This window comes from Manacus candei, unplaced genomic scaffold (assembly GCF_025592945.1).
Source record: "Manacus candei isolate 608988 ecotype Guabito, Panama unplaced genomic scaffold, ASM2559294v1 h1tg000050l, whole genome shotgun sequence".
Classification (NCBI taxonomy): domain Eukaryota; kingdom Metazoa; phylum Chordata; class Aves; order Passeriformes; family Pipridae; genus Manacus; species Manacus candei.
This window is the reverse complement of record NW_026138098.1, coordinates 33,521,257-33,548,642: the sequence shown is the minus strand read 5'-3', so window position 1 is coordinate 33,548,642 and position 27,386 is coordinate 33,521,257. Positions and strand designations below refer to the sequence as shown.

The window sequence follows — 27,386 nt, the reverse complement described above, 5'->3', positions numbered from 1 at the left end:
AAGGCGGGGGGCGGTCCCCGCTTGGTCCTTCGGCCGCCGATGCCGCCGGGGGGCGCGCATGCGCTCGTGCCGCGGGGACGCGGCCGCCGCCGTGCGCTTTGGCCATCGCCTCACGCCGCCATCGCCTCCGGGCAGGCCTTGGAGCGTGGGTCTCGCTCTGGGCGCCCCGCGGCCCCGCACAGCCCTGGCAGGGAGGCTGCTCGGGGTGGGCGCACGCAATGGCTGCCCGCGGCACCGCCGGAGCCCGGCGGGGTCCCGCCTCCCTCACTGGGGGACGCGCCGGGCCGGGCGCTGTGCTGGGAGGGCCCGTGGGGGCGTTCAGGAGCTGGTGGCGAGCGGGGCCAGAGGGAGGCCGAACTCTGTGTTTTAATTTAAAACACCGGTGCAGAGCGCCGGGGCCGTGCAGGGAGGCTCGGGCCGGGCCGGCGCTCGGAAGTGACGGGCGGACCCTCTGGCTCCTCCTGCCCTCAGGGAAACATTAACTTGGAGCTCTGCTGTCGTTTGGGGGAGAGAAGGTTCGAAAGTCCCCTGCAGGGCACAGCCTGCGGCTGAACGGGCTCAAAGGACAATGCAAATCCCAGTTTTTACGGTCGATGCCTTTACAAACCGGCCGTTTTCTGGGAATCCCGCGGCAGTTTGTCTGCTTGAAAATGTAAGTGACAAAAGCCCCCAACAAGTGTGTCTTGAGGTCCTGCACTGCCATTTGCCATTCGGGGCTCGGCCTGAGTGCTCAGCACTGCGTTAGACTTTGCTTCCTTCCCTCGGGAGCGCTGCTTGCCAGGGTTGTTCGCTGCTGCTGCAGAACAGAGAGGAATTAGCGCGGGGTGCCTTTGGCATCGGAACGATGTCACACGAGACACCCTTCGTATTTTCTGTGGTCTTCTTAAAGTATTCTTTTAAGTAATACACTGGATGTATTCTAACTGAGTTAAGTCAAAAAGAAATGGCTTAATTTCTTAAGAATGATTCTGAAGGATTAAGAAGGATTCAGAATGAAATCTTTGAAAAGTAGTGCTGTAACACAGAATCAGTACTCAGTAGTTTTTGACTGAAGGATTGAGCTGTGGTTTTTGGTGTGGGTTTTCTCCGTTTTTTTGTTTTTAATTTTTTTTGCGTAAAGGAAGACGGGGAGTATAGACCTGGATCTTAGTCTTCTATCATTAGTGTGTTAGGTTAATCTTTAGTCGAGTTTAAACAGCCCGTTTTTATTGCTTCAAAGTTGGTAGTTTTGGTTCAGTTGTCAGCAGTTACCCTCCTCATCAGGTGTTGGTACTAATTGGAACTGATTTCTACTAAAAGTAATTATTAAATGGGAATTAGAAGTTTATAGCCCTTGTATTATTTGTGTAGTAATTCCTGATGGAAATTGTAAATAGGAAAATATATGTTGAATACTCAATGGCAACAGCTTGTACTGATGATATGAATCCCTTCTGGATGTTCCTATGTCTACCTACGTTTCATACAACATTGCCTACTCACCAGGGCAGCTAAAGCTATGACTTGAGAACATCTTACTTCACAGGTATTTTTGGCCCCCTGAAATCTAAATACTCTCAGAATGATCTCTGGTTTAAAACTGTGAGCTTCTGACTGTGCTTTTACATTAATTTTACTTTATTACACTGAGATATTGTGAGGACAATTTACTTGCACGGTGCCTGTGGAATGTGGTCGTATGAAGTTTTTTCTGCAGTTCCTGCAGGTAGAGGTTTTAGTGTCCAAGTTAAAGCTGAGATCCTACTTTAACATTTTATCCTAAGCTTCAAGAAGCATGGTGCAGCCAGCAGCAAAACTACTCTCTTCCCTTCAGTGTCTCGTCAGGTGCTTTACCGAAAAAATCGGGAGTAATGCGAGAATGGCAGAACCAGCCCTTTCTGTGTGTCAGAGGTGCCACAGGATGGCAGTATTTCAATAAAGTTCTATATTGTTAAAAATGTTATTTTTAACAACATTTTTGTTGGTCTTTGTTTTGCTTTAGGATCCTTACTGTGACTGTAAATTACAGAACTGTTTTTCTGGAATAAAGGAGAGGTGCTTGTTACTCTAAAATGTTAAAATGTTGTTTAGTTGTGTAGAATTTAATCTGCAAGAACAGGTCATTGTACACATTAATAATTGTTTTGTATGTGTGGTATGGGATTATTGGCTAAAAATGATTAGTTATTAAAGGAAATAATCAAAGTTCGGAGGGCAGATTTTTATCTCTCAGAGGCTGAACCTGATCAGGTCCCCTTAGACCTTTGTTTCATTTGAGTCTCAGTATTTTAAGGATCAGACTCTCAAACCTGGGCAGTCAGCAGAATCATGGGAATAGCAATGGAACAAGGGCCAGGTAGAATGTTCTACACTCTGTGGGGCTCGTGTATCTTGAGATCAATGGTCACTGGTTTAGATGGAGGGGCACTTACTGAGCTCCAGCTTTTCTGGTGGTTTTTTTTTTTTTTCAGTTTCTCTCTTCTCAGGTCCCACTGACTCAGTGTATTGTTCTTTAAGGAGTGTTGGGGAGGGCACGGCCCTGAGGGCTGATGAGCCACCTTGGGCATTCCATCACTACAGAGCTCTTGGTGGCAGGGATTTTTCAGAGTTATAAAAAGAAAGTTGTAGTTAATTTTAGATTATGTCAATAATGACTTCTCAGTGTGACTTTAGTTACAACTTAAAAAAAGGTATTTGTGTTTCTTGAAAGGCTGAGTTTAGTTTTTTAGGTGATTTATTTTTCCATGTAGTCCAAGAATTTGTGAACTAAGAGGACAAATATTAGAAATTCCCATGTATCACAATGGTTGGTTGGATTGTTATCCCAGTTTTATGCTTAAAGATCTTTTTAATCTCACAAAATATTTTGAACTGTAGCTGAATCTATGTTTTATTAATAATAGAAAATTAAATAACTGTATTTGACAGAGAGTTTGATTCTGCATTTTTTGGCCTGCTTTTAACTGGATTTGTTGTTTCATCATTAGGAGTTGGATGAAGATTTGCACCAGAAAATCGCAACAGAAATGAATCTTTCAGAAACAGCTTTCATCAGAAAGCTGCACCCTGGAGATGACTTCACCAAAAGTGAGTTGGTTCTGTTTACTGCCCAAAATATCTAACAAGGGAATAGGAAGACACTTAACCCCTAAAGGGCAAACCAGCCTGCAGATGTATAGGGATCATGACCATGCCTTTGTAGGATTCCATAATACACAAGGACACAGAGGCTTATCTTCTAAATAAGACCTGTTTAGGAAAAAGGAAAAATCTGTGCATTTCTTGGAGTTCTCAAAGTTCTCATTTTGGGTAAAAATTAAGGCATTTTTGTATCTCAGAGACATAAGAGAATGCCACTGCTTCAAGAAGCCAATAGATGCTGTTAAGTTCCACTTTTCACCTGAAACAGCCAATAGATGATGGTGTTTTCAGTTCTCTCAGACCAGTTTTTATTTTTGCAGGCTATTTTCCTGTTCTTTCAGTTAGAACAACCAGTGGCAGTTACTGATTCTTACTTTCTCTGTTTGTTTTCCCCTTTTCCCAGTCTATTTTTCACCTTCTTGGGGGATAAGTTACGAGTTGAGGCTGCCACAGTTGGTTGGGTTTGTTCTTACCAGTGACATGTCAGATGTCCCTGGTTTCTGGCTCCCCAGCAGCACCAGAGGTGCCAGTTCCACCTCTCAGGGATGTGCCTGTTCCCAGGCTGGAGGCAGTTCTGGAGCATCCTTTGGCTCTGCACATCCTTTACTCCTGTATCAAAGTAGCTCTTCTTGTTGGTAGTAGAGTCCAGTTGCTGAGCTGACTAAAAAGTGAGAGCTGTGCCAGAAATCAGTGCCAAATGGGTTTCTAAAAGTGTGTTTAGGACCAGGACTGCTTATAACGTGCCTTTTGTTTAACTGAGACATCAGCACTCTGTGTAAAGTGTTGAGATCAAATGAAGAAATAGACTCTTCCACCTCCTAACAGCACCTAAACTTTCTTTCCCAGGTTCCTGCTTTGGACTCAGGTGGTTCACCCCAGCCAGTGAAGTTCCTCTCTGTGGTCACGCTACCCTGGCATCGGCTGCTGTGTTGTTTCACATACAAAGTATGCTTACAAACTGGATATTTTATATATAAACATTTTAGAACGTTTACTTCTGACTAAGATCTTCATTTTCTACAACAAAGGGAATTAAATATTCATAACATTTAGAGGACACTTGTGGAGATACCGTAGGTGTTGTCTTGTACAACTGCTCTGTCATTATAAGGCTGTGGTCTGATGGCTACAGCTGCATAATTAACTTTTTCTGAATATACTGAGCTACTCCAAGAGCTGTAATAATTTAGATTCAAATTCTTGTGTTTGATAACGTTACAGTGTTCTTTCTCTAGAAAATACAAATCCAGTTCTCACATTTGTGACACTGAGCGGGGAATTAAAAGCCAGACAAGTGAAAGATGACATTGTCCTGGACTTGCCACTTTATCCAGCCCATCCTCAGGTCAGTCAAAGTTTTATTCCTGACAGGCCTTCAGGGAAATGTGTGTTGATGTTTGTATGTGTATGTTGATGTTTTATGTGTATGTAATATATATGTGTGTCTATAGTTGCATAAATACATACATATATATATTTTATTTTTTACAGTGCCTTTTTTTTCCCCCTTCTTCAGGTACTTGAGGAAGTAGAAGAATTAATAAAGGTAAAAATAGAATCTATATGTTGTCTTAGAAGAACATTTGTAATAGCTCTACTTATTTTTGTATGTTAAAATGGTAACAAGGCCCTGCTTGTTGTACTCCTGAACTTGAAACACCAAACTTCCAAGGTCTGAGTCTGGACTCAGTAGGTCAGGAAATGGAATTCTCCAAAATGCTGCAGTTGAACCTGTCTCCCACTACTGTTGACTGGAGTGTCCTTGCCCTCTTCTAGATCCTGGATTTCTGTCTGAGTTACTCTCTGTGGAGCTCTTGCCACCCACCCATATCCATTCATGAGTGCCTTTGCTTGTCTTGCTTGCCTGTACTGGAGAACCCTCTAGTATGAGAGACCTTGCATAGGGACTGTTGTAGCAGGGAGTGTGTTCCACAAAAATGTTAAGGAAACAGTATTTCATATTCCAGTGGTGATGTTTCCTTTATCTCCTTTATGTTTTCCCCCAGGCAGCAGTTGGTGACATGGCTGTTCAAGATGTCCGTTACTCTCCTGACACAAAAAACCTGTTAGTCCGTCTCAGTGATACTTATGAAAGGTGTCTAAAATTTTTTTTCATAATTCAAGAGTGCAGAAATTGGGTTGGTTTGTGTAATCTCTCTTCCTTACTTACTAAGCTCTCTTATCTAGTTTTAAATCAGGTGGAGATTAAAAACTCTAACTTTAATTTCTTGTATTAATAGTTATTTTATCTTCTAGTTTGAACTTATTGAACCTGCAAAGGTGAGTAAGATCAGTCTGAAATCTGTTTTGAAGAAAAGGAGGTGTAGGAAACAGTTTTAATGATGGTGTATGTCCTAGTTAGGACAGCTGAGATCAGTTCATCATGGTGGGTGTAACCCAAAACTGTATTCTATAGCCTTCCATGTCATTTCCCAGAAACTAGACTATTGTTGTCAATAGACTATTCGCACCCTCTGCCCATAGAGCATGGTGGGTGTAACCCAAAACTGTATTCTATAGCCTTCCATGTCATTTCCCAGAAACTAGACTATTGTTGTCAATAGACTATTCGCACCCTCTACCCATAGAGCCTGACTCCTCAGGCTATAAACTAGGTGTTAAGAGGCCTGTGAGATAGGAGGATGTTTCTGTCCTCACACCTTTTGTGAAACTCCCCGCCCTGAGGGGAGCACTGAACATTCCTGCCTGAACTGGAGGATATATAATCTTGGAGTTTTGGAACATTTTTCAACCCACTCGTGGGATCCAGAGGACGGCTGCATCTCATCGCTCTCAACCAGACTTAGACCACCACTGGACTGCGATCACCAGTTCTGCCCAGACTGCAGCAGCTCTCCCACCAGCAGGTTCTTCCCCTCTCCCTTTACTTTCACAAAAGGTGTGAGGACAGAAACATCCTCCTATCTCACAGGCCTCTTAACACCTAGTTTATAGCCTGAGGAGTCAGGCTCTATGGGCAGAGGGTGCGAATAGTCTATTGACAACAATAGTCTAGTTTCTGGGAAATGACATGGAAGGCTATAGAATACAGTTTTGGGTTACACCCACCATGCTCTATGGGCAGAGGGTGCGAATAGTCTATTGACAACAATAGTCTAGTTTCTGGGAAATGACATGGAAGGCTATAGAATACAGTTTTGGGTTACACCCACCATGATGAACTGATCTCAGCTGTCCTAACTAGGACAGTGTATTTTCCCCTTCCATCTGAGTCTAAAATGCTCCAGTACCCTGGCAGGAAGTTAGGAGTCCAGCTTTGATTCAGAGCACATTGCCAGAATGCCAGGAATTCTTACACTCAATGGACTGTAATCTGCTTTCACATGCTTAACAGCATTGTAAGTAGCTTTACAGAGAAAATTCCAATTCAAATTATTCCAAAGCATTTGTGACTCTCATAGAGCTGAATTTCATTGTTAATTCAAGTATGACTCAGCTATATATTGTGGAAAGACAACTTCTTTAATCAGACCAAGTTACTACTGTTACAAACTTGAAGTTTGGCCGAACTAATGTTTAAAGATTGGGGTAGTGGGAAGATAGAAATACATGGAACTGTCCTCATGTGAGTACTTATTATTTTTACTCTTTCAGACTTTATTTTGCAGAGAGGTATTGGACAGTTGTAGGCTGCTTTAGAATGCCACAAAGAGCTGAATGGTATTCTTTGCTTGCTCTGAAAGGAGGTGGAGCACTTAACTCTGTGTGTTCTGTAGTGAGGAAATATTTCTTTCAATGATTAAAATGTTAAAATAAAAGTTTGATTTTTTTTTTTTTGTAGCTGCTATTCTAGGATGCTGCATATTCAGAAATAAATAAAAAATGCATGGCCTGAGATTTTTTTTGTCTGCTCACTCAGAGTGTATTATATTCCGGATGATTTCTGTCAAATAACATTGAGAGGACAATGTTTCCTCTAATATTTTAAGGCTGTTTGTGAATTGTAGAGAAGATGATTTTATAGTTTTATATTTCTCTTCAGTACTTACAGTCAAGTAAAATGAAGAATATGGGCTATTAAAATTTTATAATTTATATTCAAGGTCTGTGTTGGAAGAACTGAAAGTGAGTGCACAAAGCTTTTTGTCAGCTGAAAAGACGGGAAAAGTGAAAGGACTCATACTCACTCTTAAGGGAAATTCCAGTGGGAAAGGTCACGATTTTTACTCCAGATATTTTGCACCTTGGTATGGAGTTTTGGAGGACCCTGTTACAGGTGTGTGTGTGAGATAAGCAACTCTTCCTTTTGTTTCAGTTCAACCAAAGGGTTCATATTAAACGTCATGAATCTGTTTTTGTTCTTTGGAGTCTCTTATAACTTCCTGTTTTATATGGCCAGCAGGAGTGTGCCCACTAAACTGAAAACTTTCATGGCCGATGACAATTTATTCAGCAAAAATCCAGTCAGCTTCTTGCTGTCATTAGGCCAGATGTTCCTGTGTCTTTTTCAGATCTTTTCCCTGAAGTGTTCTAGTTAGAGAAAAGTGAGAGACTGGTTCAGTGTTGGATGAGTATTGCAGTAGAAATTCATGTCCACTTCCATCAGCGTTCTGTTTTTTGTGTTGGTGGCTAATGCTGAAGCCCTCAGCTAAGCAAAATTTCCATTGAAGCCAGAGGATAAGGAAGTAATACTGCTTTATTGTAAATAATGGCAGTTATAAAGCCTTAAGTTCTGTCTGCTGTGCAAACTCGTAGCTGGTTTTCTTTTTGCCTTAGGCACACGTGGCACTTGATGTATGACATTTGCATTTTGCCTGTGCTTGCTCTATAAAATAATGATTATAATTTAGTTCTGTACTTTTTTTCTCTATTTCCTTTAAGGATCTGCTCATGCTGTGTTAAGCAGCTACTGGTCAGAGCAACTGGGGAAGAAAGAAATGCTTGGTAAGAGAAACTGTTTTATTGCAAAGCTGCCCATTTATTATCTACTCCCTAGAAAAGACAAGGGTTTATTATTACTGCAGTCCAAACTGTAGTATTAACTCCCTATCCATTTTCTCAGTATGAGTAGAACATGATGTAATATTTAGCATGTGAGGTAATCTTTGATAAATTGCTTTCTTTCCTCCCCACCACCATGGCACATCCTGCCCACAGGGAGTTGGAAGTATCTGTTTGTGGATCATAGCTCTCTGCAGAGAGTTTTTGATTTCAGCTTTTGGATTTTAGTTCTCCTGACCTTTTATCACAGGTGAAGCTGGTGAAACTCAGGTGATGCTGTTTACGTGTTTTGATTGGATTTTATTTTCCTGCTTGGTCTTTCTGGTTTCCATGTTGGGTACTGGGAAGAGGTATCAGTATTTTCATTAACCAGGTGTACTTTCCAGTACACTTTGAGCAGTGTTTTCCTTTCCCCTCATGTATACTGAGACCAAAACAGCTCATATAATTTCTGGTCAATGTTGGAATTTTCTTGAGAGTTGTTCCAAATGAATCGTTTCACTGACTTACTTAGGAAACTTAGTAGCCTCTGTAATACCCAATACTTGTTATTGTTAGAATAAAGGAAGAATTTCTTCTGTAAAGTGAAGGATCTGTTAGTTCCCAAACAGATTGCATATGAAATAATACAAAAATAAGAAACAATAAATGCATTGTCAGATCTCTCTGGCTATGGTGACCTCTAGGAGGAGGCTACAAAGAGAATTTTCCAGGTGAAATACTTTATGATCTTTCTTGAAACTGTGTACATGTTCCTGAATTTAAGCTGCTGGCTAAATCAAGGTTCAATATCAATCCTTGCCTGTCTTTCATTTGAGGAATCTCTGCAATGTTTATAGTCTCTTATATCAAATGTATGGACTTTCTTATTTGTTAATGAGTGCAGTGTATAGCAGCTGTCTGTGTATCCAGCCCTTCACATGGTTTTCACATTTCTAAGGCAATATTTATAAATGTGCATAAGTAATTCCATATCACCAAACAGACTGGCTTCCCAAAATCCACCCAAAATACTGGTGATTTCTTAAAACATATATTACTGCAAAAACGGCACTTTTTCCTGAGTTGATGTCATTACGATGACATCATGAGGAAAATCCATTAGTCCTTAAACCATTTTGCCCCTTTTGTGTGCAGTGGCCATTTAGCTACATGTAGACTTAGAAGAAGCTCCTTGTAACAGCAGGATACTCTCAGCATAAGGCCACTGGCTGACTTGAGAGGGCAGGGGTGTGTGATTCTGTGAGATCAGCATACTCAGCTTCACAGTGCCTGTGTCAGGTTAATCACAGAGGAGTTCAGAGCACTTTGAATGTAGCTGTTATGTGTTGTTTCTGCAATTGCACATACTTGATTTTATGGAAAATATGTAGAAAATCTACATATAGTATGAGGTGTTCCTAGTAAATACGGACGAGGACTGGACATGCAATAACCCTGTGATCTAAAAGGTGAGTGCACACCAGAGATGCTTGAATGTCTGCAGAGGTATTGCTGGTGAATGAAATCTTCTAGTTATTGAAATGTGCCCTGCAGGCCTGGTTGCCCTCAGACCTAGTGTGAAATATCAGTGCTTCTGTGGGAGAGAAGGAATAGATCAAGTATTATTTTCATATAAGCTTGGCTAAACCTTTCTTTTGTGGGTTATTTTTTAGTTTTCTCCTGCTTTGGAAGTTTCTTTAAAAATAAAATGAGATGGACCAATATGAAAACAATCTCAGTAATTCTGCCATGAAACAGCCAGTACTGCTTGAATATTTAACAAGAAAAAAACCAACCACAACCAACCTCTGAAGATATGAAATAATTAATCTCTTTTATTTATATCTGCTATCACAAGGGTGTGGGAGAGCTTAGGTGTGTATCCACTCTTGGCAATAATAATAGATCAAATGTAGCATGGCCTGGATCTTTAAGAGTCAAAAATACCCAATTGAAGCATTATTCCATTCCTACATGATGTTCTGACCAGTTAAAACCAATAACTGGTGGTTCTATAAATGGAAAAGAACAGAAAGTATCAATATTAATCTTTAGATAGGTCCTGTTTCCACTGTTTTAGAGTGTCTACTTTGTCTGGGAATCTAATATCCTGATCAAAGAAGAGCTTTCTTATCAGCAGTGACTGAGAAAGAGTTTTAAAGCATACAGCATATATGCCATCTGTTAGAGAGCCTATGGTCTGCAGGGATCTGAGCACAGTCTGTGTCTAATTTAAAAATTGTGGGGCTGAGAGGAAAAATATGCCCTTTAGTTTTGAACAACTCCTGTAGCAGTTGGAAATTCGTTGAGTAAGGAACTGGACATTAAAGCCTCTTCATCCATTTACAGCCTTTTACAAAAGCAACACTACATGAAACTCAAACATTTTCTAAGTACCATCTGAACCAGACCATTTTCTGATCAAGGAGTTGTGCAACTAAAATGGCTCTGCTGAAATAAGTTACAGAGTCCACAAGTGAAGTGAACATTATCATCCCACCTGTGTATGGCTGAACAGTTCAGGCAAAAGCTCAGTTCTGTAATTAATTACAAGGCTGTTCCTACTTCAGGTTGATCCAGTTGTATTAAACTATATATTCAGGATTCTGTAAATCAGTGTCTGTTCCTGTCTTTGGATGAACTTGGTGTCAGTTTGTGACAGCTGAAGCAGCAGTGATGTTTCTTTGTAGACTTTTTCCACTGCCTGTGTGAGCTTATTTCCCCCTCAGCCTCCTTCCTTCTTTGACTGTCCTATCAGCTTGAGCTGTTCAGTGCCAGGAAAATGGTTCTTCATTCTCCTGGAGATAATGCTTGGTGTTCTTCCTTCTGACCTGCAGAAAGTGTATCCCAGGGAGGGAGAACTCAAGGCTTCAGTTGGCTGCAGCACAGCAGCTTCCCAGCTGGTGTTGAGGAGCAGGTTTGTGAGACTCAGGAGCCAAGTTCCAGTTGGAAATAGAGCCCAGCTGATCTTCATCCCTAAAGCCTGTCCCTGGTGCAGTGTTTGCTTTCTGCAGGCAGAAGCCTCATTTGCTGGAGTTTTTCCTGGCTTTTTAAGTGCTTTGTGCTCCACAGGAGTTTTGTAACTGTGGGTTCTTGTTTCCCTTCAGCCTTTCAGTGTTCCCGCCGTGGAGGGGAGTTGAAGATTTGCCTGCGCAGCGACGGGAGGGTGGACATTGCAGGGCAAAGTGCTGTGGTGTTAAAAGGAACCCTGACTTTCTGAAGGAGCTGCCACTAATCTCCCACACCTTCACGGAACTCCTGTTATGCTGATTTTCTCTCAGCTCCAGGCAGTGAATCCCCCTGTTCTCAGAAGTCTTGGATTCCTTGTGGTCCATTTTAAAAAGGGCTTGAAAAATCTTCTGATCTTCAAGATCCTTGGTATTGTTTTCTTCCCTCTTAATCTTGCCACTTCACGTATACACTGACTTCAAAGAATGTTCAAGGGCAGCTGTCTTGTTTTTCTGCTTCTTGGATTGAACTGTAGACATCTCTGATTGATAAAATAATCAAACTTCTCCCAGATTCAGAATTTTCCATGACATCTGAGTTCCTTTCTTTGAAACATGTATTTTCTGTGCCATATATTAAAATGACATTCATGTTCATTAATTTAGTTGAATTGAAATGTGAAAAAATACAAATGTTTTGGAAATGTGCCTTGTGGTTCTCTTTTATGAGCAGCATGTTTCAGAGATGAATGGTACTGCAGTTGTTCATAGTGCTGCTGCTTAGTCAGTGCTTTTCATTAGAGCAGGAAGATTTAAGAGATTGATGTAGAGATGCACATAAAGCTGATTAAACTCTGAAAGGAAACTTTATTGGTTACAGCAATGTCAGTTACTTCTCAAAGACTGCAGATTTGCTCCTGGAAGTGTAGATACCCTTTCTGGAAGAATTTTCTTCCTGAAGTGCTGCTTCAGATTTTGTCACCATGACATGGTCTTTCACTGGATGTATTAGGAATATTGAACTGTTTCAGTTTCTCCAGCTGAAACTCTGCTGTCTCTTTCAAGTCACCTCTGTCCTAAGCTTTAGCCTTAGTTCTTTCTCTTTGCAGTATTTGAGAATGAAGTGTTTTGAACTCAGAGGCATTTTCATAATGTAGGAACAGCTGGATGTCAGCCTGTTATAAACAATGAGGAACTTAGTTGTGCCAAGTTCCCTTATTTCCAGTTATTTTGAATTTTATCATAGCTTATCACATATCTTGCTGAAGTCCAAGTACCTGGAGACAAGTCTCTATATCCTGTAGCTACACAGAACATACCAATATTGTGATTTAAATGCACTATTGGGATCAAGGGCTAGGTTGCAAGCAAAAGGAGTCTCCAAATGGAAATGCCCATTCTTCTGTACTCAGTCTTGCTGAAGTTCATGGACCTGAAATATTATTTATAAACATGGAGTCATCATCACACATCAAACACAGGCAGCTTTATCCTTGGCCTCACCTTCTCACAAATCAAACTGGTCACTTCCTGGCTGGTGACATGGATGTCCTTGAGCAGCAATGCTGCAAGCTTGTTCTGCTTGTGCTTTGTGCAAAGGCTCAATCTGGCCTATAATCTGAGATGCTTTGGGAAAAAAAATCCCTTCTTTAAGAATATAAATGAACTAAAGGGCCAATTGTTGTTCACCCATCCACATTCAACACATGGACGGTTCAATTATTTTTTTACTCTACGAGGACTAATGATGAACAAGGCCCATAAATTTTAAAGATACTTATTATCTAAATTTCCTGACTAAACCAATATCTTTGCTACTTAAAGCGGTTTTTTTTATAGTTTACTACTACTTTGTCTCTGTTTCTTTTCAGGATAGAAAAATCACCAGAGCTCAGGTGGGAGGCTATACAGTAATGTGTTTGTAATCAACAGATTAATTAACCAGCCATGATTTATTAATGATGAATTAATTATACCTTATTGTGCAGTTCTGCTGCCTAAATGGAGCTTTAAAGGAGTTATTTTATTAATCATCATTGTCTAATTGCAGACACTTACAGAAAGATTGCTAATTAAATATGCAAGCCATATGCAAAACAAGCAAGGCTGCTGAGAGTGGCAAGAAAAAGAGTACTCATTTTCTCAGTAGCAACTTTATTCTCTTGAAATACTGTGTAGTTGACCTGGTGATCCTAATTATTCACCAAGACTTATTTTAATATATTGCACATTTTCAGTCAGTAGTAGAGGAAATTAATTGTTGTGACAAATTCCGTCTTTCCCAGTGCAAAAAATAGGTTGTGCAAACTTCAAATGAGATTATTTAGAATTTGTGTGGCCTTGTTTCATGTTTTTATGGGAAGGATTTGTTTAGTGGTTCTGTTGGAGAGGATTTGCAGAATTGTTTTGTGCTGCTCTCTTAGTTAAGACTTGGGGCATCGAGATGTGTTGAACCAAGAGCAAATTATCGACGGCAAATACAATTCCAAAAATTGCTCTGCTTTTCAGTGTTATTTGTCATGGGAGTGTCCAACAGAAGTTACAGGCCAGATCCAACAGCCCAGACATGACAATTGAAATGCACATTTGCTTATTTTACTTTGCAGAGGCACGGCTCATGTGGGGGTCAGGAAGAACATGAGAAACGAGGCAAAATAATAAAAAAATACTGAGCAACAGAAACCATACAAGTTTGTTGCTTTGGAAATGAATGTAGAGCTAAAAGGGATGAAAAGAAAATGGGAAGACTTTTTTCATTCAGTAAGCCACTTAAAAGATTTGCTTAAAGGATTCATGATAATACTTTGCATTTGTTTTTAAGTTATGTAGATGAGAATAGGTGGAAAACATACATTAAAAAGTTGTTACTAAATTTGGAAAATTTTGCAAGAAGAGGAAAGAAAATATTTCATGGATGTGCACACAGCAAGAGGTCACAGAAAGGAGCCATGTGTTCCATAAGAGATGGAAGGGAAATTAGCAACAGATGAGGCAGTTATTTCTGGGAAAGTAAGGATTTCTTTGTCTCATCAGAGATGTGTTCATCAGAGTGACAGAGGAACACGCTGGGAACAGAGGGGACCTTCCCAGAAGTAAAAAAAAGATCAAACCCCTAAATTAGAATTAAGGGTGATGCCTGATCAGGTAAAAATTAAACTAGTTCAATTAAAAACTGAAAAATCTGCCAATTAAGCAGTTTGATTCTGACATCTATTTTTTTCCCCAGAGGAGTAAATCTGTCTTTAATTACCAGACTTAAACAAAAACACAGAACAAGGGTTTTTTCCTCAGTTGCTGAGTCACTGTCCTTTTATTTCCTAAAATTTACCCCAAACCATAATTAACAAAATTCAAAAGAAGAGGAAAGTGCAATAACAAAATCCAGTATATGACCAGATGGTCAGAAGTGTGTATGGGTTTTTTTCCTGCGAGTTGGTTTTAAACTAAGACATTTAGATTTAACGTCTGAAGTAGAATAGGAAAAAAGAAACATTTCTAACTCTCTTGGTTTCTTTAGTGAGAGGTTCAATTTGACTTGTGTTTTTGCCTCACTGAGTGGCAAAGGACATTCCCTGGGTTTTAATGTTGTGATTCATGTAGGCTGGAGTTTTATTCACTTTGCAGCGTTCTGTGACTTTTTTTGGTGATACGCTCAAACCAAGAAACTACTTTCCCATATGTTATTTTTGTCCTGTTAAGAATTACAGGGTCAATAAAATATCTTAGGCAAACCCAAGGAACATTCTCAAGAATGTTTGTGGCATTAGGTTTGTGAGGAGCAGGAGGTGTAATGCCCGTGCAGAGACTTGTGGAACGTGACCCCCTTAAGGGAACACCCTCAGTGTTTGCCCCCAGTTGAAGTTAATGATGCAAAGACAGTTCCTAGGATCTGGGAGTTGGGTCGAGAGATGTTTGGCCAGAGAAGAGATTGTGTGTATTATAGTAGAGCTGGAGCAGAGTATGAGGTGCAGCAAAGCCAGGAACCTGAGTTTGAGTTAAATATATTATCTGCTGACCTTCCTCTGTGTGTTGGATCCAAAGCAGAGAGGACTTATCAGATTATGCATCCCACAAAGCTCAAGTCAGGTGGGAAATTCCAGCTGGAATTCTTGAATTTTTCTTTTGTTTCAGAAAGCCTCCTTCCTCCATAATTATTTATGTCTGTAAACAGAAATAAATCATGATCTTAATGACTATGATAATTTCAGTCACCCGTATTCAGGAAGAAACGGCTTCTTTCTGAATGAAATAATTCTGTTTTAAAAACAGCCTTTTAGACTTTGTTATGTTTATGTGTAGCAGCTTTCTGAAGATGTGTCAGATTGACTTCAATATTTAACATCATAGCCTCTTTTCTTACCTGTGTTTTTAACGAGTGTGGGTATTACAACTTTCAGAAACCTTTCAGCAGTTAACAGTTAATAGCAACAATAAAAGAAGTACCCTCTTAATAACAAACTGCAGGCACTTTCTCAATAAAGTTACAATTTCAGCAGAAAAAAAATGTATATTAAAAGGAAACACCTGCTCCGGTAAATTACTGTGTTGCAGGTACCAACCCAGGAGACTGTGCAGATGGTTCTATATTTGCAAACCTGACCTCATCACCCCTTCATCAATCTCTGACTGATTGGTTCTCTCCAAAGCAGAACACACTGTATCCCAAGGTACTAGAAGACACCTTTGAATTAGTTCCAGTCAGAATACCAATTAATTGGTGCCTCTGTTTCCTTTTGGAAGTTCTTAACAAAGGATTCAATTGTCTTATCAAGCACTAGCACCGACTGAAATATAGTACAGTCAGTTCCAGGAAGAGCTCCAAAGGGAATTATACTTCAGGAGGTGTAATCTTTGCTTCATTCCCTGATTGAGAGGGTTGATTAAGTTGTACAATGCCCCAGGATTTTGAGATGAATGAAAAGAAAGTGGGATCTTGATCCTTAAAACAGTAAAATATGAATTCATTGCTTTTATTAGCCTTTCCTACCAGCCAAGGAAAAGTAAGAGAGATCACAAGATCTGTACATTTGTTTTCCCTCCTCCACTGTTTTCAGTTATCTTACACTGAGACCTGAGACTGATTTTGCCAGTCTTCTCTTAACTAGAAGAAATTTGCCTACGTGCTTCTTCCAGTTGTACCTGTGCAAAGGCCTTGTGCAATGTATTGAGACCTGTTTGCTTTGGGGGAGAAAACATGAACAGCCTTTCTAGAAAACAGCCTTGCTGAAAGAAATAGAGACAAGCTCGTGTTCCTTGTGCAGTCACACACGTTTCTGTTTTGTCAGCCATGCTCCTCAAAATTCAGAGGAGGACAGAGTGTTATGGTTGTACATTTTGCACTTCAGTGATGCCAATAAAATATTTGGGTTTGTTTCCTCTTCGTGGATCACTTTGCATTTTACAGCTTCTTTATTCTGTGAATGCCTGAGATACATTAAACTCTTTCCATTCACGTCAAAGAAGAAAGATGCTTTTGCTAAGGATTTAGAGAATAAGGGAAATGAATCTGGATGCAGTTTGCCAGAATTCTTCCTAGTTTCAGACTCTTATTGCATCACTGTCTTGAATTATTAGGTATTTTGATGGTCTTTTCTGCATTTCATAAGGCCATCATCTAATCTGGTGGCCCCCAACATACACTACAGACAGTAGCATTCCACAAAGCAATCTGTGCTGATGCTTTGTGATTTAGGTATAGGAGAACAATGTCCAGATTTAATATAAAAATGTAAGCATATGGAAAAATCTATCATATTCTGTGGTAAAATATCTGGGAATTTTCTGTTGAAAATATATTCTGTGTTACCAGTTCATGGCCTTAAAACTTTAGGGCTTTTTGTTTGTTTTTGATACTATAGAACTTGGACAGGAAGTTTTCCTGATGACTTTAAAAATGTCCCTAGTTCTTTAAACTGATAGCACCTTGTTCAAAGCACGTTTTTCATTGAGCCTGAATTACATAAATATCAATATTACTGCGCTCAGACACTTTTTTTTTTAAGCTGTAAGGAAAAAAAAGTAATACATACCTTTTTACTTCTCAACTGTATGTGAACAAGGCCAGCTGCAACAGAAATAGAGCTACCTTCCTGCAATTTTTGCATTAGGAATTAAAGTCCATGAGTAGCTGATGACATAAACCACAATGTATGCAATTAAATAAGGATGATTGTGTCATTTATTTTGTGTGGAAACAAGGAAACCTGTTTTCTTGTGGCTGAATATATTTCTGTAAAAATTATTGAAGTTCTTAATTTGAAATTTCCACTATAATAATTAAGTCTGAGAAAACTTTCCCATCCTTGAGTTTACATAATTCAAAAGAAAACTGTGAAAATCCAATAGAATGCTGACATTCAAGAAATGAAATCCTGAAAAAATAAGGAATTAAAAGAAACAACTAGCTTCATGGGAGAAAAAAAACCCCAACCAACAAGCTTTTTGATATCAGACGTTCAGCCCTTTTGCTGTATATATTGGGTGAAGTGAGATCTTTGCTCTTCTAGTCATGGCTTCTCACATTTTGTTCTCACATACCTAGTGGGAAACGTTGTCCTTTGTGCATTCTAAAGGCAGCATTATTGTTGCTGTATTAGCAATCATGACATTAAGTGTTCCTTTATTCACAACTGGCTTTACCAGTAGCTTTTAGAATACACCCGTCACATCCAATTCGTTATCGGCTGGAAATGGGGCACTTGGGGGAGCTGAACATCCAAACCATCAAGTGTTACCATGTGCCTAACTGGAGCATCTTAATCTTCTAGAATTGCCTTTCTTTGGGTGGAGGAAACCTTTGTGGCGTCCTGCTGTCCACTTGGACAAAGGAGCAGATGTGGAATATGTGTGTGATCGTGGGCTCTCAGCTGTCTGGGCAGGGACAGACCGAGAGAGCTCCAAGAGTTCCTGGTTCCTTTGGAAAGCATTAATTGCAACATCAGCCCTTGCTATACTCAGACTGAGTCAGGATTACTTAATTTGCAGAACAGCTGAATTATAAAGTAAAAATCTAATTGTAAAATACCATGAAAATGAAATGAGATCTATATTTATTTTTTGCCGGTGTTTATATGTGTATATATGGATCAATTGGTTTTAAGGTTTCCTTTTCTTTTACTCATGTATTTGATACTTGCCATTTTTCACTGTTTCAAATTTCAGCAAATAAAGATAACTTTGTTGTAAAGATTAAAAAAAACCCCACAAGTAAAAGTGGACTTATGGAAAATATAAAGATTGAACACAGGCCCTCCCTGAAGAGGTGAATACTCTGCTTTCATTAACAAGTCACTTTTAGTTCACACTGACAGCATTTTGCACTGAGGTCCTGGACAACCAAACAGCTATTTTTGTCTTTGGACACTGGATTAGTCCCCTTAACTGCAGTAGGATTGCAGAAGCATATGAAGCTAAGCATGTATAGGAAATTAGTATACAGAACATCAAATTATAATTCTCATTTTATTTCATGACAGGATTTTTGTAGGACATTTCTTCACTTAGCATTCTAAAACATATTCGTGGAATATTTACGTGGTAGCTATGGCACATTTCTAAAAGGAAAGAAGTTAAGTCTGCAGTAGTGTATTTTAAAATACACACAGTATTTAAAATGCCACGAGAGTGGATTTTTAATTTACACAACTGTATACGTTAAATCTGAATTGTATATATAAAAAGCATTAGATCCATTATTTCAATAATTTAGCTGATTAAATATATATTATTCTTCATTTAAATAGTTTAACTGATTATATATATTCTATATGTATTATATATGTATTTATTTACATAGAAGTGCCTTGAAAAGGTACTTAGCTGGCAATGTTTAAAAAATGTTACTAGATATCAAACGAGATAATTCTTCTATTAATTTTTGTGAAGCAACACTTGACAGTTCAGATCCTTGAAAGTGTTACTGAAAATGCTGACGCTTCTTATTGGTACATATTTACTTGGGTTATTATATTTATTTTCTCTGCTAGTGCAAAAGAGAAGGTTAAGAATGCTTCCAAATAAATATCTGGACTGCATGGCTCTTACCCCAGAAATGCTGTTGTGAAACGCTCTGAGAACTGATAGTAAGTACATTTATGTAACAGTTTTGCAAATACATAAGGCGAAGGATAATCAACAGAAGTCTAATTTGTGTAACAGCTTTGACCCATTAGGGGCTTTTAAATCATGCATCACTGCCTTCAGGGTTGCTGTTGTCAAGCTACTTACAGATCCCAGTTAAATCAGGCATTTCGTATTTTTGCCCTCGCTCGCCTTTGTTTACCAGCAGGAGACAAAATATTTAATTAGTTTTGGGGCATTTCTAATCTCCTCTGGGCCAGCTCCAGCCACAGAGCTGGACGCCACTCCTGACTTAATTCCAGTCAGGCTGTCCCCTCCGCTACAACATATGGGGAACCTACAAGCCTTTAGCAAAAGTTGCAAGTGAACTATTTGAGGGGTGGGATCTCCCTGCTGGGAAAATAGTGGGCCACAAAGCAAAAGGGGGCCAGCGTCACCAGCGGAGGTCAAGGCGACACTTAGACCAAACAGCATCTGGCAAACTGTGCCAAGTAGAAATCAATGAGAAGAGTGCACCGGGTAGTAATTTTATGCCTGTTTGCACAAGAAAATAACTCCTCCTGAAATGAGAAATTATTTTATGAAAAGCTTGCAGCATCCTTTGGCATCGCTCTCTCCATTGTTGCTTCGTGTATTTTTATTTCAGTCGGTAAACTGTGGCACAATCTATACACGATTTTGTTTTGGGCAAGCAACGTTAACTGTAGCATTAATTACATTTTTGGGAGATGAGGAGTTCTGAGAGTCTTTTTCCTAATTGGATAGGAAATTGATTGTATGGCTGTAATTCGTTTCCAAAGTGCATTACATTCTCTTATTCATGTTACAACAATGAGTCAAAGGGTTTGAGAAGAAAAAAAAAGGCAGCTCCTAATCTTATGGACTGTTTGTTCCAGCCACTGTCAACTGTTGCAGCTCAGTCCACTTGAAACCTTCCCTTGTTTTATTATTCTCACTTTCTGTTCCTGCCTGTATCCCTGCTTATATCTCATCTTGTGGCCCTTGTTTTTTCCCCATTTCCTTTTATTGCTTTTCCTCTTTCCCCTGAAATTCCAGGTGCAGATTACCATTCAATTCAGTGAGATTACTTAGGGTCAAATATTAAATGTACTCAAGTCTTTACAGGTTTATTACAGTAGACATCATATTTTATCCCACACAGAGATTCTTGTGTACTTTTCTACTTCTCAAAATGGGACCATTCTCAGTGGCTTTTGTTTTTTGTCTACTTGTCAAGAAGTATTCCTAGTTTCCACAGTTTCAACACTCATTTTCGTACAAAAGCTACCCTGTATTTTCCTGCACATGAATTATTTCTGTACTTTGAGTGAAGCAAGTTGCAGGTTGCAAAGTCTTTATGGAACAGAAGCTTTACACAGGTCATGGTGTCTCACCAGTGGGTTGCAGCCCTCATTTTCCTGTTTCCTTGGTTTTCTGTGGCTACAGGTGCAGGGAAGATGTCACCTTCACTCTGAGGGTCTTTATGCCTCTTGACAGAGAATATGGACAGGGACTTTCACTGTAGGAAAGAATGGAGAAAATCAAGATGAGTGCTCACAGAGGCCATTACTGGTCCTGTCCCATGGACAGTTGTCATATGAGCAAAAAGAACTCACTAGGAGTGAGGTGGACTAGCTGGTTTTGTCACTGGGAGAGAAAAGGTGCTTTTACTCAGGGAGTGCATTTTTTTCACAATTATAAATCATAGAGAAAAGTTTTCATATAATTGGTAACATGCTGCAATTTTTTTTTACTTTTGAAGTACGTCAAGCTACTCGATGAAAATCCGCATGAGCAAGCAGTTTGTTTGTTGGCTTTATTTTAAATGAGAGTTTTTCTGATGAGGTGTCTGGGAAACTCAGTGGGAACACAGTCTTACATTTCTCTCTCCTTTGATACCACGTCACACCTTTTCTATCTCCCTTTCTCTTCTCCTCTCAAGAGTAAACAGAAAGCTCCACTCCTGTAACAGGTGTCTTTTCCCTAGGCTCTGCTAAAGTAAATTCACTGTCAGTACTAAGAGTCTGTATATACTGTATGAACAGCTTTAGTTCTGTGTGTCAGGGAGACAATCCCCACATATCAAGAGGAAAAGGTTTATCAGAAAATAAAAAGGAGTTGTCGTTTCACACATCGATCATTAACGATCTTCGACAGGTAGCCAGGGAGAGCCTTCTAGGGAGGTAATTTAGTTCCACAATGAAATTCCAAACTGTCTTTTAGCACAGTTACCTGTTCAGTTGCTGTTTTTAGGAATTTTTGTAGGCTTTTTCTGAATTCCAAAGGAAAAAAGTGGATTTTAAGGGCTAACTTGTGAATGGTCCTGGTATATTTTTTGTCCAATTAAAACCAATAAAAATGTAATGTAGAACAGCTAAAATTAGGGGTTCTTTTAACAGTGATTGCATTAATGTTAATGTGTTTCTTGTGCTTCTGATGGCATAGCAAATAAGTAACTTAAGAGTCACTTTATTACCATGTAAAAAAAAATGTTTTTTCACAAAGTCATCGTGGGGAACTGACACCTGTAGCTGTGGTATTGCCCCTCTTGCCAGTGTTTGGGCAAGCACCTGTTCCAGCAAAAGGCTGACAGTTCAGCAGGTAAGATATATCACACCCTCTGCTTGACATTGCCCACCCATATATGTCTATTAAGGAAGAACACTGAGCTGATTTCTTATTGAGAGGTTTTAGTTCTTTGCAGCAAGCTTAGGATTTTTGGTTTGGTTTTGTTCATAGTGCTGGTGTTGCTTCCCTGTCACGGTCTCATTAAATTTAGTTACATTTGTAAAGTGTTAAAACCAAATGCATTCATCTTAGTTCACCTATGCTGGTTCATAAATTGCTGGGCTTTGGCTGTTGCCATCACTGCAGAATCCTTTTGGAACAAACATCTCTGGTTTGAGGTTAAAAGGACCATCCAAATCTATGGAGAGCAGTGTGCACAGGGGGAAAACATGGGAACTCACCTCACTGTAGCCTCAAAGATCCCCATATATTTTCCAGAGAGGACTGTGATGCACAGATGTGAGGAATGAGCAGGATGATAATTGGATGAGAGGCACCTGAGAAAGTCAGAGGACGTGTAGGGGCCACAACAGAGGGAAGTCAGGAAGGACTAAGAGATAAATAACCTCTGGAGCATTACTCTCTCTGGAATCTGGAGTTGAACACAAGAATCCTGAGTTTACACTTCCTTCTGCTATCATAACTACCTACTTCATCTTTCTAATACTAAGGTATGTGGTATATTAAAAGATAATAATTTATCATTTGTGCTGCTACTTACTCTGTTAGAGGTTTTAGAGAACAGGTTAGGGAAATACCTATCGAAGGCCATAAACCCAGTAATTCCTGTTTGAACTCAGGAGGGGAAACTGGATCTCTTCCCTTGTCTGTTTCTTGGTGCATTTTAGGTAGTGCTTTTAATAGTTCTCAAGCTGTGTAGTAATGGAAGGTCTTTTCTGGAAGACTCTTGTCCCGTTGAAATTGGGTATAAAGGAAAATAAAAGGTCACTGTGTGTCTCCTGTTGTGTGTCTGTAGGTCTCTTTGTGGAAAGCATCAGGACAGCTTTTGCAGATCGCTGAGCATGTGCAGGTGGGACTGACCTTGGTGGATAACTGTATTTTTGAGCACATGAGATCATATGTGGTGCCAAGTGCTCAGAAAATTCACCAGCTTTTTAATATGTCAAAGCCTTTTTTGCTGCTTTAGTGGTGCAGTGGGTTGTGATATCATTTGAAGTGGAAACTTCTTTGGTGAGCTGTCTTGTGTATATGTATCTGTACAAAGGTGCATAATGTAATCATATTCAATATATAATGTAGATAAGAACCAGGTTCAAAACATGTTCCTCTAGTACCGTGGGAAAAGGAACCCTTCCTCATTTTTGATTTTTCAGGAGGTTTCAGACCTCCTGTTGCAAAAACATGCTTTCAAACAAAGTTATGTTGAAATGGTATTCTGTCTGGGGAAAGCTGTGGGTTTTGAGCCTCAGCAGAGGGAAAGCTGCCTAAGAAAGATCATGTGGAACAGAGAGGATGACTGGCAAGGAGAAATGGGTCAGTTGAGAAGTGGTAAATGGAGGGTATGGCAAGTAGAGCCTTAAGTGTAGCTGGAAGACTTATGTGAGCTACTAGAAAGAAGATTTCAACCAGAGACTGAAGAGGAAACTTATAATGTTCTAAGCACTCATAGAAAAGGGTGTCCAGGATGAGGGTGGGAAGCCCTGGGTGAAATGATTGCAGGCTCCTCTTGCAGCTGTAGTTTGCTACTCAACTTGCCAGTATTAGTTACTGTCAGTTCAGGATACATTCTCTGGTGAGTTATTGTGTTTTCTGATCTTCCTATGGCCGTGACAGGGAAAACAATGCAAATAACCAAGGCAGGAGAACACAGGATTCCACACACCTGTGTGTGATTTCTAGCCTGTCTTGTGAGCTCAGTCAAATGCTGCAAGAAATTGGGTTCTTAAGGATGGTTGTATTTTGGTAGCTACCCACCTGCTCTTAATCAAGCAGCACACAGCATGCCAGTCCTTCAGCTTTCCTCAGTGTGAACTACAGTGCTAAGAAGTCTTGAGGAGGCTTTTAGAAAGGATCTACCCGAGATTAACTAGTCAGTTCTGGCTGGAAGAGAGAGGTAAGAATCTTGTTTGGATATGTTATTTGTAGTACAACTAGAGAAGAGAATGTATTGAGGAATTAGACTTTAACCAGAAATATTGCTTTCACTTCATTTTAAGTTTAGTGTTTTGCCACAGTTAATCCACAACAGAAGTAATTAGGTTGTGTTTTCCATAGTAGTACAGGTGAGAGAGATTAATCTCTTAGTGGGAGCTGAGATAGTCAGCATCTGAGTTATTACCTTGGATACCTAGAAGACAATTTTTATGACTTTATGTATATAGTCATAGATCCTGAAACTATTTAATTTCTTTAATGCACTGAAACTCTCCTCCATTTTCCTAATATCAGTGGTGGCTTAAAGATGCTAAAATAATTTGGGTTAGGACTGAAATAGCATTCTTATTCATCTCTCTTGTTTTTCTCTGAGGAAAACATAATATTTTGAGAAATGATACTGTTTTGAATTTAAAATGTGACTTAAGAATAATGCTGCAAGGATCATGGAGTAGCACTAAATTTGTACCTGCATAGTTAGAGGTTGAAAAGTTGAAATTTGAGTAACTTGAGTAAACACAGAACTTTCTGGTGATTCTAATGTTCCTCTGGCTTGAGATTGTCTATGATGGTAAAATAAGAGTAAAAGGGAAATTCTTATGAAATGGTTGGTGTACAAAACCCATGCTGGGATCTGGAAACGTTTTTAGCACCACAGCAGAGTATCTCATCAGAATACGTTAATAACTTTTTGTAAACATAAAATATTGATGATAATTTGAAAAATAATATTTCAAATATTATTATCTCTGAGAAATTGTGAAAAATAAAGGGGGAAGGGAGTAAAATTACATGAGCACTAACTGAGACAAGCTGAAATATAGAGGAAGTTAAGCCAAGTGAAGGAAACCTGGGAAAATTTAGTCTTATACCCTTTCTGTTATTCACTGAGCAATAAAGCTGTTCATTTTTGAGTTTGAAATAACATATTCTCATATGGCTGTGCAGGGGGGCTGTGCAAATGAACTAAATTAATTGATGTGTATGGATAAGACCTTGATATTTTTCATGTTTCTCATTCATAAAGCAGAAACTTTAAAGAAAATGAAATTATGCAAGGCAGGTGTTTTCATCAGACACAGAGCATTTTTTTAGCTTTGCCTATAAACTATAAAATCCTGTTAGGGGTTTGTTATTAATCCAAATGGATCTGGGCCCTTGTCCTGTGATTTGGTAATAAACCATTTAAGCTAATGGTACAGTTTGTTCAGTAGGAGAGATAAATCACAGCTTCTCTCTTGAGATTATAGTAGTGTGTTAGTCAAAGCATAATGGTGGTGAATCAATTAGGATTAGCAGCACATATTAAGTTAAAACAAAAAAACTGACAAATGAAAAAATACAGAATTGTACCATATGACATTTTAAAGGGAAACTTTTCGTATTTCTGGTTTGAAGTTAGCAGCACTCCTAACACTGAGTGATTAATTACCTGAATTGAGTAATAACTACCTCATGAGAACACACAATATTTATTGACTTATGGTACACCTTGATTCTGTTGTTTTCTTTTACATTAAACATCATTGGAGATTCATTGTAAGAGACAAAGGATTTAACAAACTTATCTGGGCATAGAAGGCTGCAGTAGCACTAAAATATGCCCCAGCAATAGCCTGAAGGTCAGATGTGTATTTGTTTTTAATGCTGTGCATGCAGTACTTCCCATGAAGTGCCTTCAGAAAAAGAAATATCTCCCAAGTTCTAATTGCTGATTTTTTTTTTATTTTTTTTTTGGGAAAGACATATGGTTATGAGGGGTTTTGTAAGGTGCTGTTCTCACCTCTCCCTCCCAGGGATAATCAGGAACTGTCAGTCAGAAAGGAGCACCTTAACGTGTGGAAGTCGTTGGTTACGTTTGGCAGAACAGGTCAGTGCACACAGAGAGCAAAGTGGAACGTTTCTAATGAAACGTGATGCAGTTGTACTTCTTTAAAAATTGAAGAAGTGGCATGCATTTTGATAATGGGATAATGGAGAGCCCCTGCCCCAGCTCTCCTCTCTGATCACAGTCATTAGGATGCAGAATATTAAGAGCAGAGCAACTGGGCGTAACAGCCGACGTTCAACATCTGTCACACGGAGTCCATTAGTGTTCAATTGCATCCTATTGTTTCTGGATTATTCAACCTCACTTCATTGTCATTGCTTTTCCTAGGGATTAATCAGCTGTTTACAACTACACCAAGTTTTGGAGTCATAATGAAAACAATTGAGCTATAGTTCTAAATAAATATACAGTATTCAGTCCCTAATGAAAAAAGTTACTAATTTATGAATGCTGGTAACAATTTAATTAAGTTTGAAATCAATACAGATAATAAATCATTGTGTGGTGGGTTCCCCCTCCCTTGTATGTACATCATAAAATGATTGTGTGATATATCCTCCTAAGTTTATGTAGCTATGGTCTTAATAGTACAAGTACAGTAAAAGAAAGATGTTTTGATTATGTGGGTGTATATAGGGTGGCTTCTCTGTCATTACAATTAATAGCAGAATTGATCCCTTACTGCCAGCAAGCAGATTTCTGTTTTTCACATACTCTTTTATTCTCATTACTTATTTAGTGATATTGCTAAAAAGACACTTCTAACTCACATAAAATGCACATATATGCTTTAATATGGTGTATTAAAAACAGCAGTTTTCAGATGATTTCTATACTTGCATGTTTTTGTGTGTGACTATCACAACCTATCTGTGTATTTTTGCAATCATTATTAGATAAATCCATAGCTACATTTTAACTGTTTAAGGATATTTCAGTGATTTCATGACATTGAATTTGCTTACAGGCAAATGCACAATCCCCATTTTTCTCAAGGTACAGTTCTGACTGCAATGTTGTGTACTTTATACAGTATTAAAATTGTGCTTGCTGAAGGGTTTCTAGTGGTTTGAGTTTGCTTATTTTGGTACCATATGTGCAAAACATTATTCTTGGCTGTATATCATTAGGTTATTTCTCCTGTTTCATTAAAACAGTTATTTCTTCTATCCTCAATACCTCACCAGAATTTTCACGTGCTTTAACGTACAAATGCTACAATGCACAGAGATTTTTTTTTTTCCCCCTGTGTTGCAACAGATTTATCCTTTGAAAAGATCTTTTGCTTAACTGCCCAGGGTCAGCCAGACACTACTCCAGATGGCAAGTTGTTAGGGCTGGACAGAATGGCTTTGGAAGACTTCTCACCAGATGAAGGCTGTAATGTTCAGATTTTACTGTTCTGTTTTTTTTTTTCTTCCCTGCCTGTAGTTCCCAGGGTGGGAAGGTACTGGGATGGAAGCAGAGTGCCGCCTGCCCACCTGCTACCACCTGTTTGGCTTTTGCAGTTCCTATAAAGCCTCATCTTGTCCATACAACGCAGTCATTGCTGGCCAGCAGGAGCCAAAGGAGAGATCTCTGTTAGGAAGTTACGTCTTCAGATCGCAACCGTTCGCCGTTTCAAAATACTCTCCTAAACTGAACCAGAACTTCCCTCATTTAAAAGAGTCATTTGGAATCCTAGTTGGAATAAATGGATCATTTTCTTCAGTAACATACATTCTGAGAAGGGAGATTCAATTGTTTTCTCTCTGCTTGAGATTAAAGAAATTAAAAGAATG

General features: G+C 39.2%; 1 protein-coding gene across 3 annotated transcripts; it reads left to right on the top strand.

The window, feature by feature from the left end:
• The first annotated feature begins 242 nt into the window (after positions 1-242).
• On the top strand, positions 243-27,176 carry PBLD (phenazine biosynthesis like protein domain containing). 3 transcript variants are annotated; one of them, XM_051800344.1, is made up of 10 exons: positions 243-652; positions 2,967-3,066; positions 3,967-4,065; positions 4,356-4,465; positions 4,637-4,666; positions 5,127-5,215; positions 7,185-7,357; positions 7,963-8,025; positions 18,998-19,093; positions 27,037-27,176. In XM_051800344.1, the coding sequence occupies exons 1-9, from the start codon at positions 569-571 to the stop codon at positions 19,072-19,074; spliced, it is 825 nt and encodes a 274-aa protein (XP_051656304.1). In that variant the 5' UTR covers positions 243-568; the 3' UTR covers positions 19,075-19,093; positions 27,037-27,176. The 3 variants fall into 3 exon arrangements, with proteins under 3 accessions (XP_051656304.1, XP_051656303.1, XP_051656302.1); XM_051800343.1 differs by lacking the exon at positions 27,037-27,176 and adding an exon at positions 22,098-22,304; XM_051800342.1 differs by lacking the exons at positions 18,998-19,093; positions 27,037-27,176 and adding an exon at positions 11,172-11,720 and having other exon boundaries at positions 267-652.
• The last annotated feature ends 210 nt before the right edge of the window (positions 27,177-27,386 follow it).

Coding starts and splice junctions, on each gene's coding strand:
- PBLD (XM_051800342.1), top strand. CDS start 569: ATGCAAATCCCAGTTTTTACGGTCGATGCCTTTACAAACCGGCCGTTT. Junction 653..2,966: donor CAGTTTGTCTGCTTGAAAAT/GTAAGTGACAAA, acceptor TTTCATCATTAG/GAGTTGGATGAAGATTTGCA. Junction 3,067..3,966: donor TGGAGATGACTTCACCAAAA/GTGAGTTGGTTC, acceptor TTTCTTTCCCAG/GTTCCTGCTTTGGACTCAGG.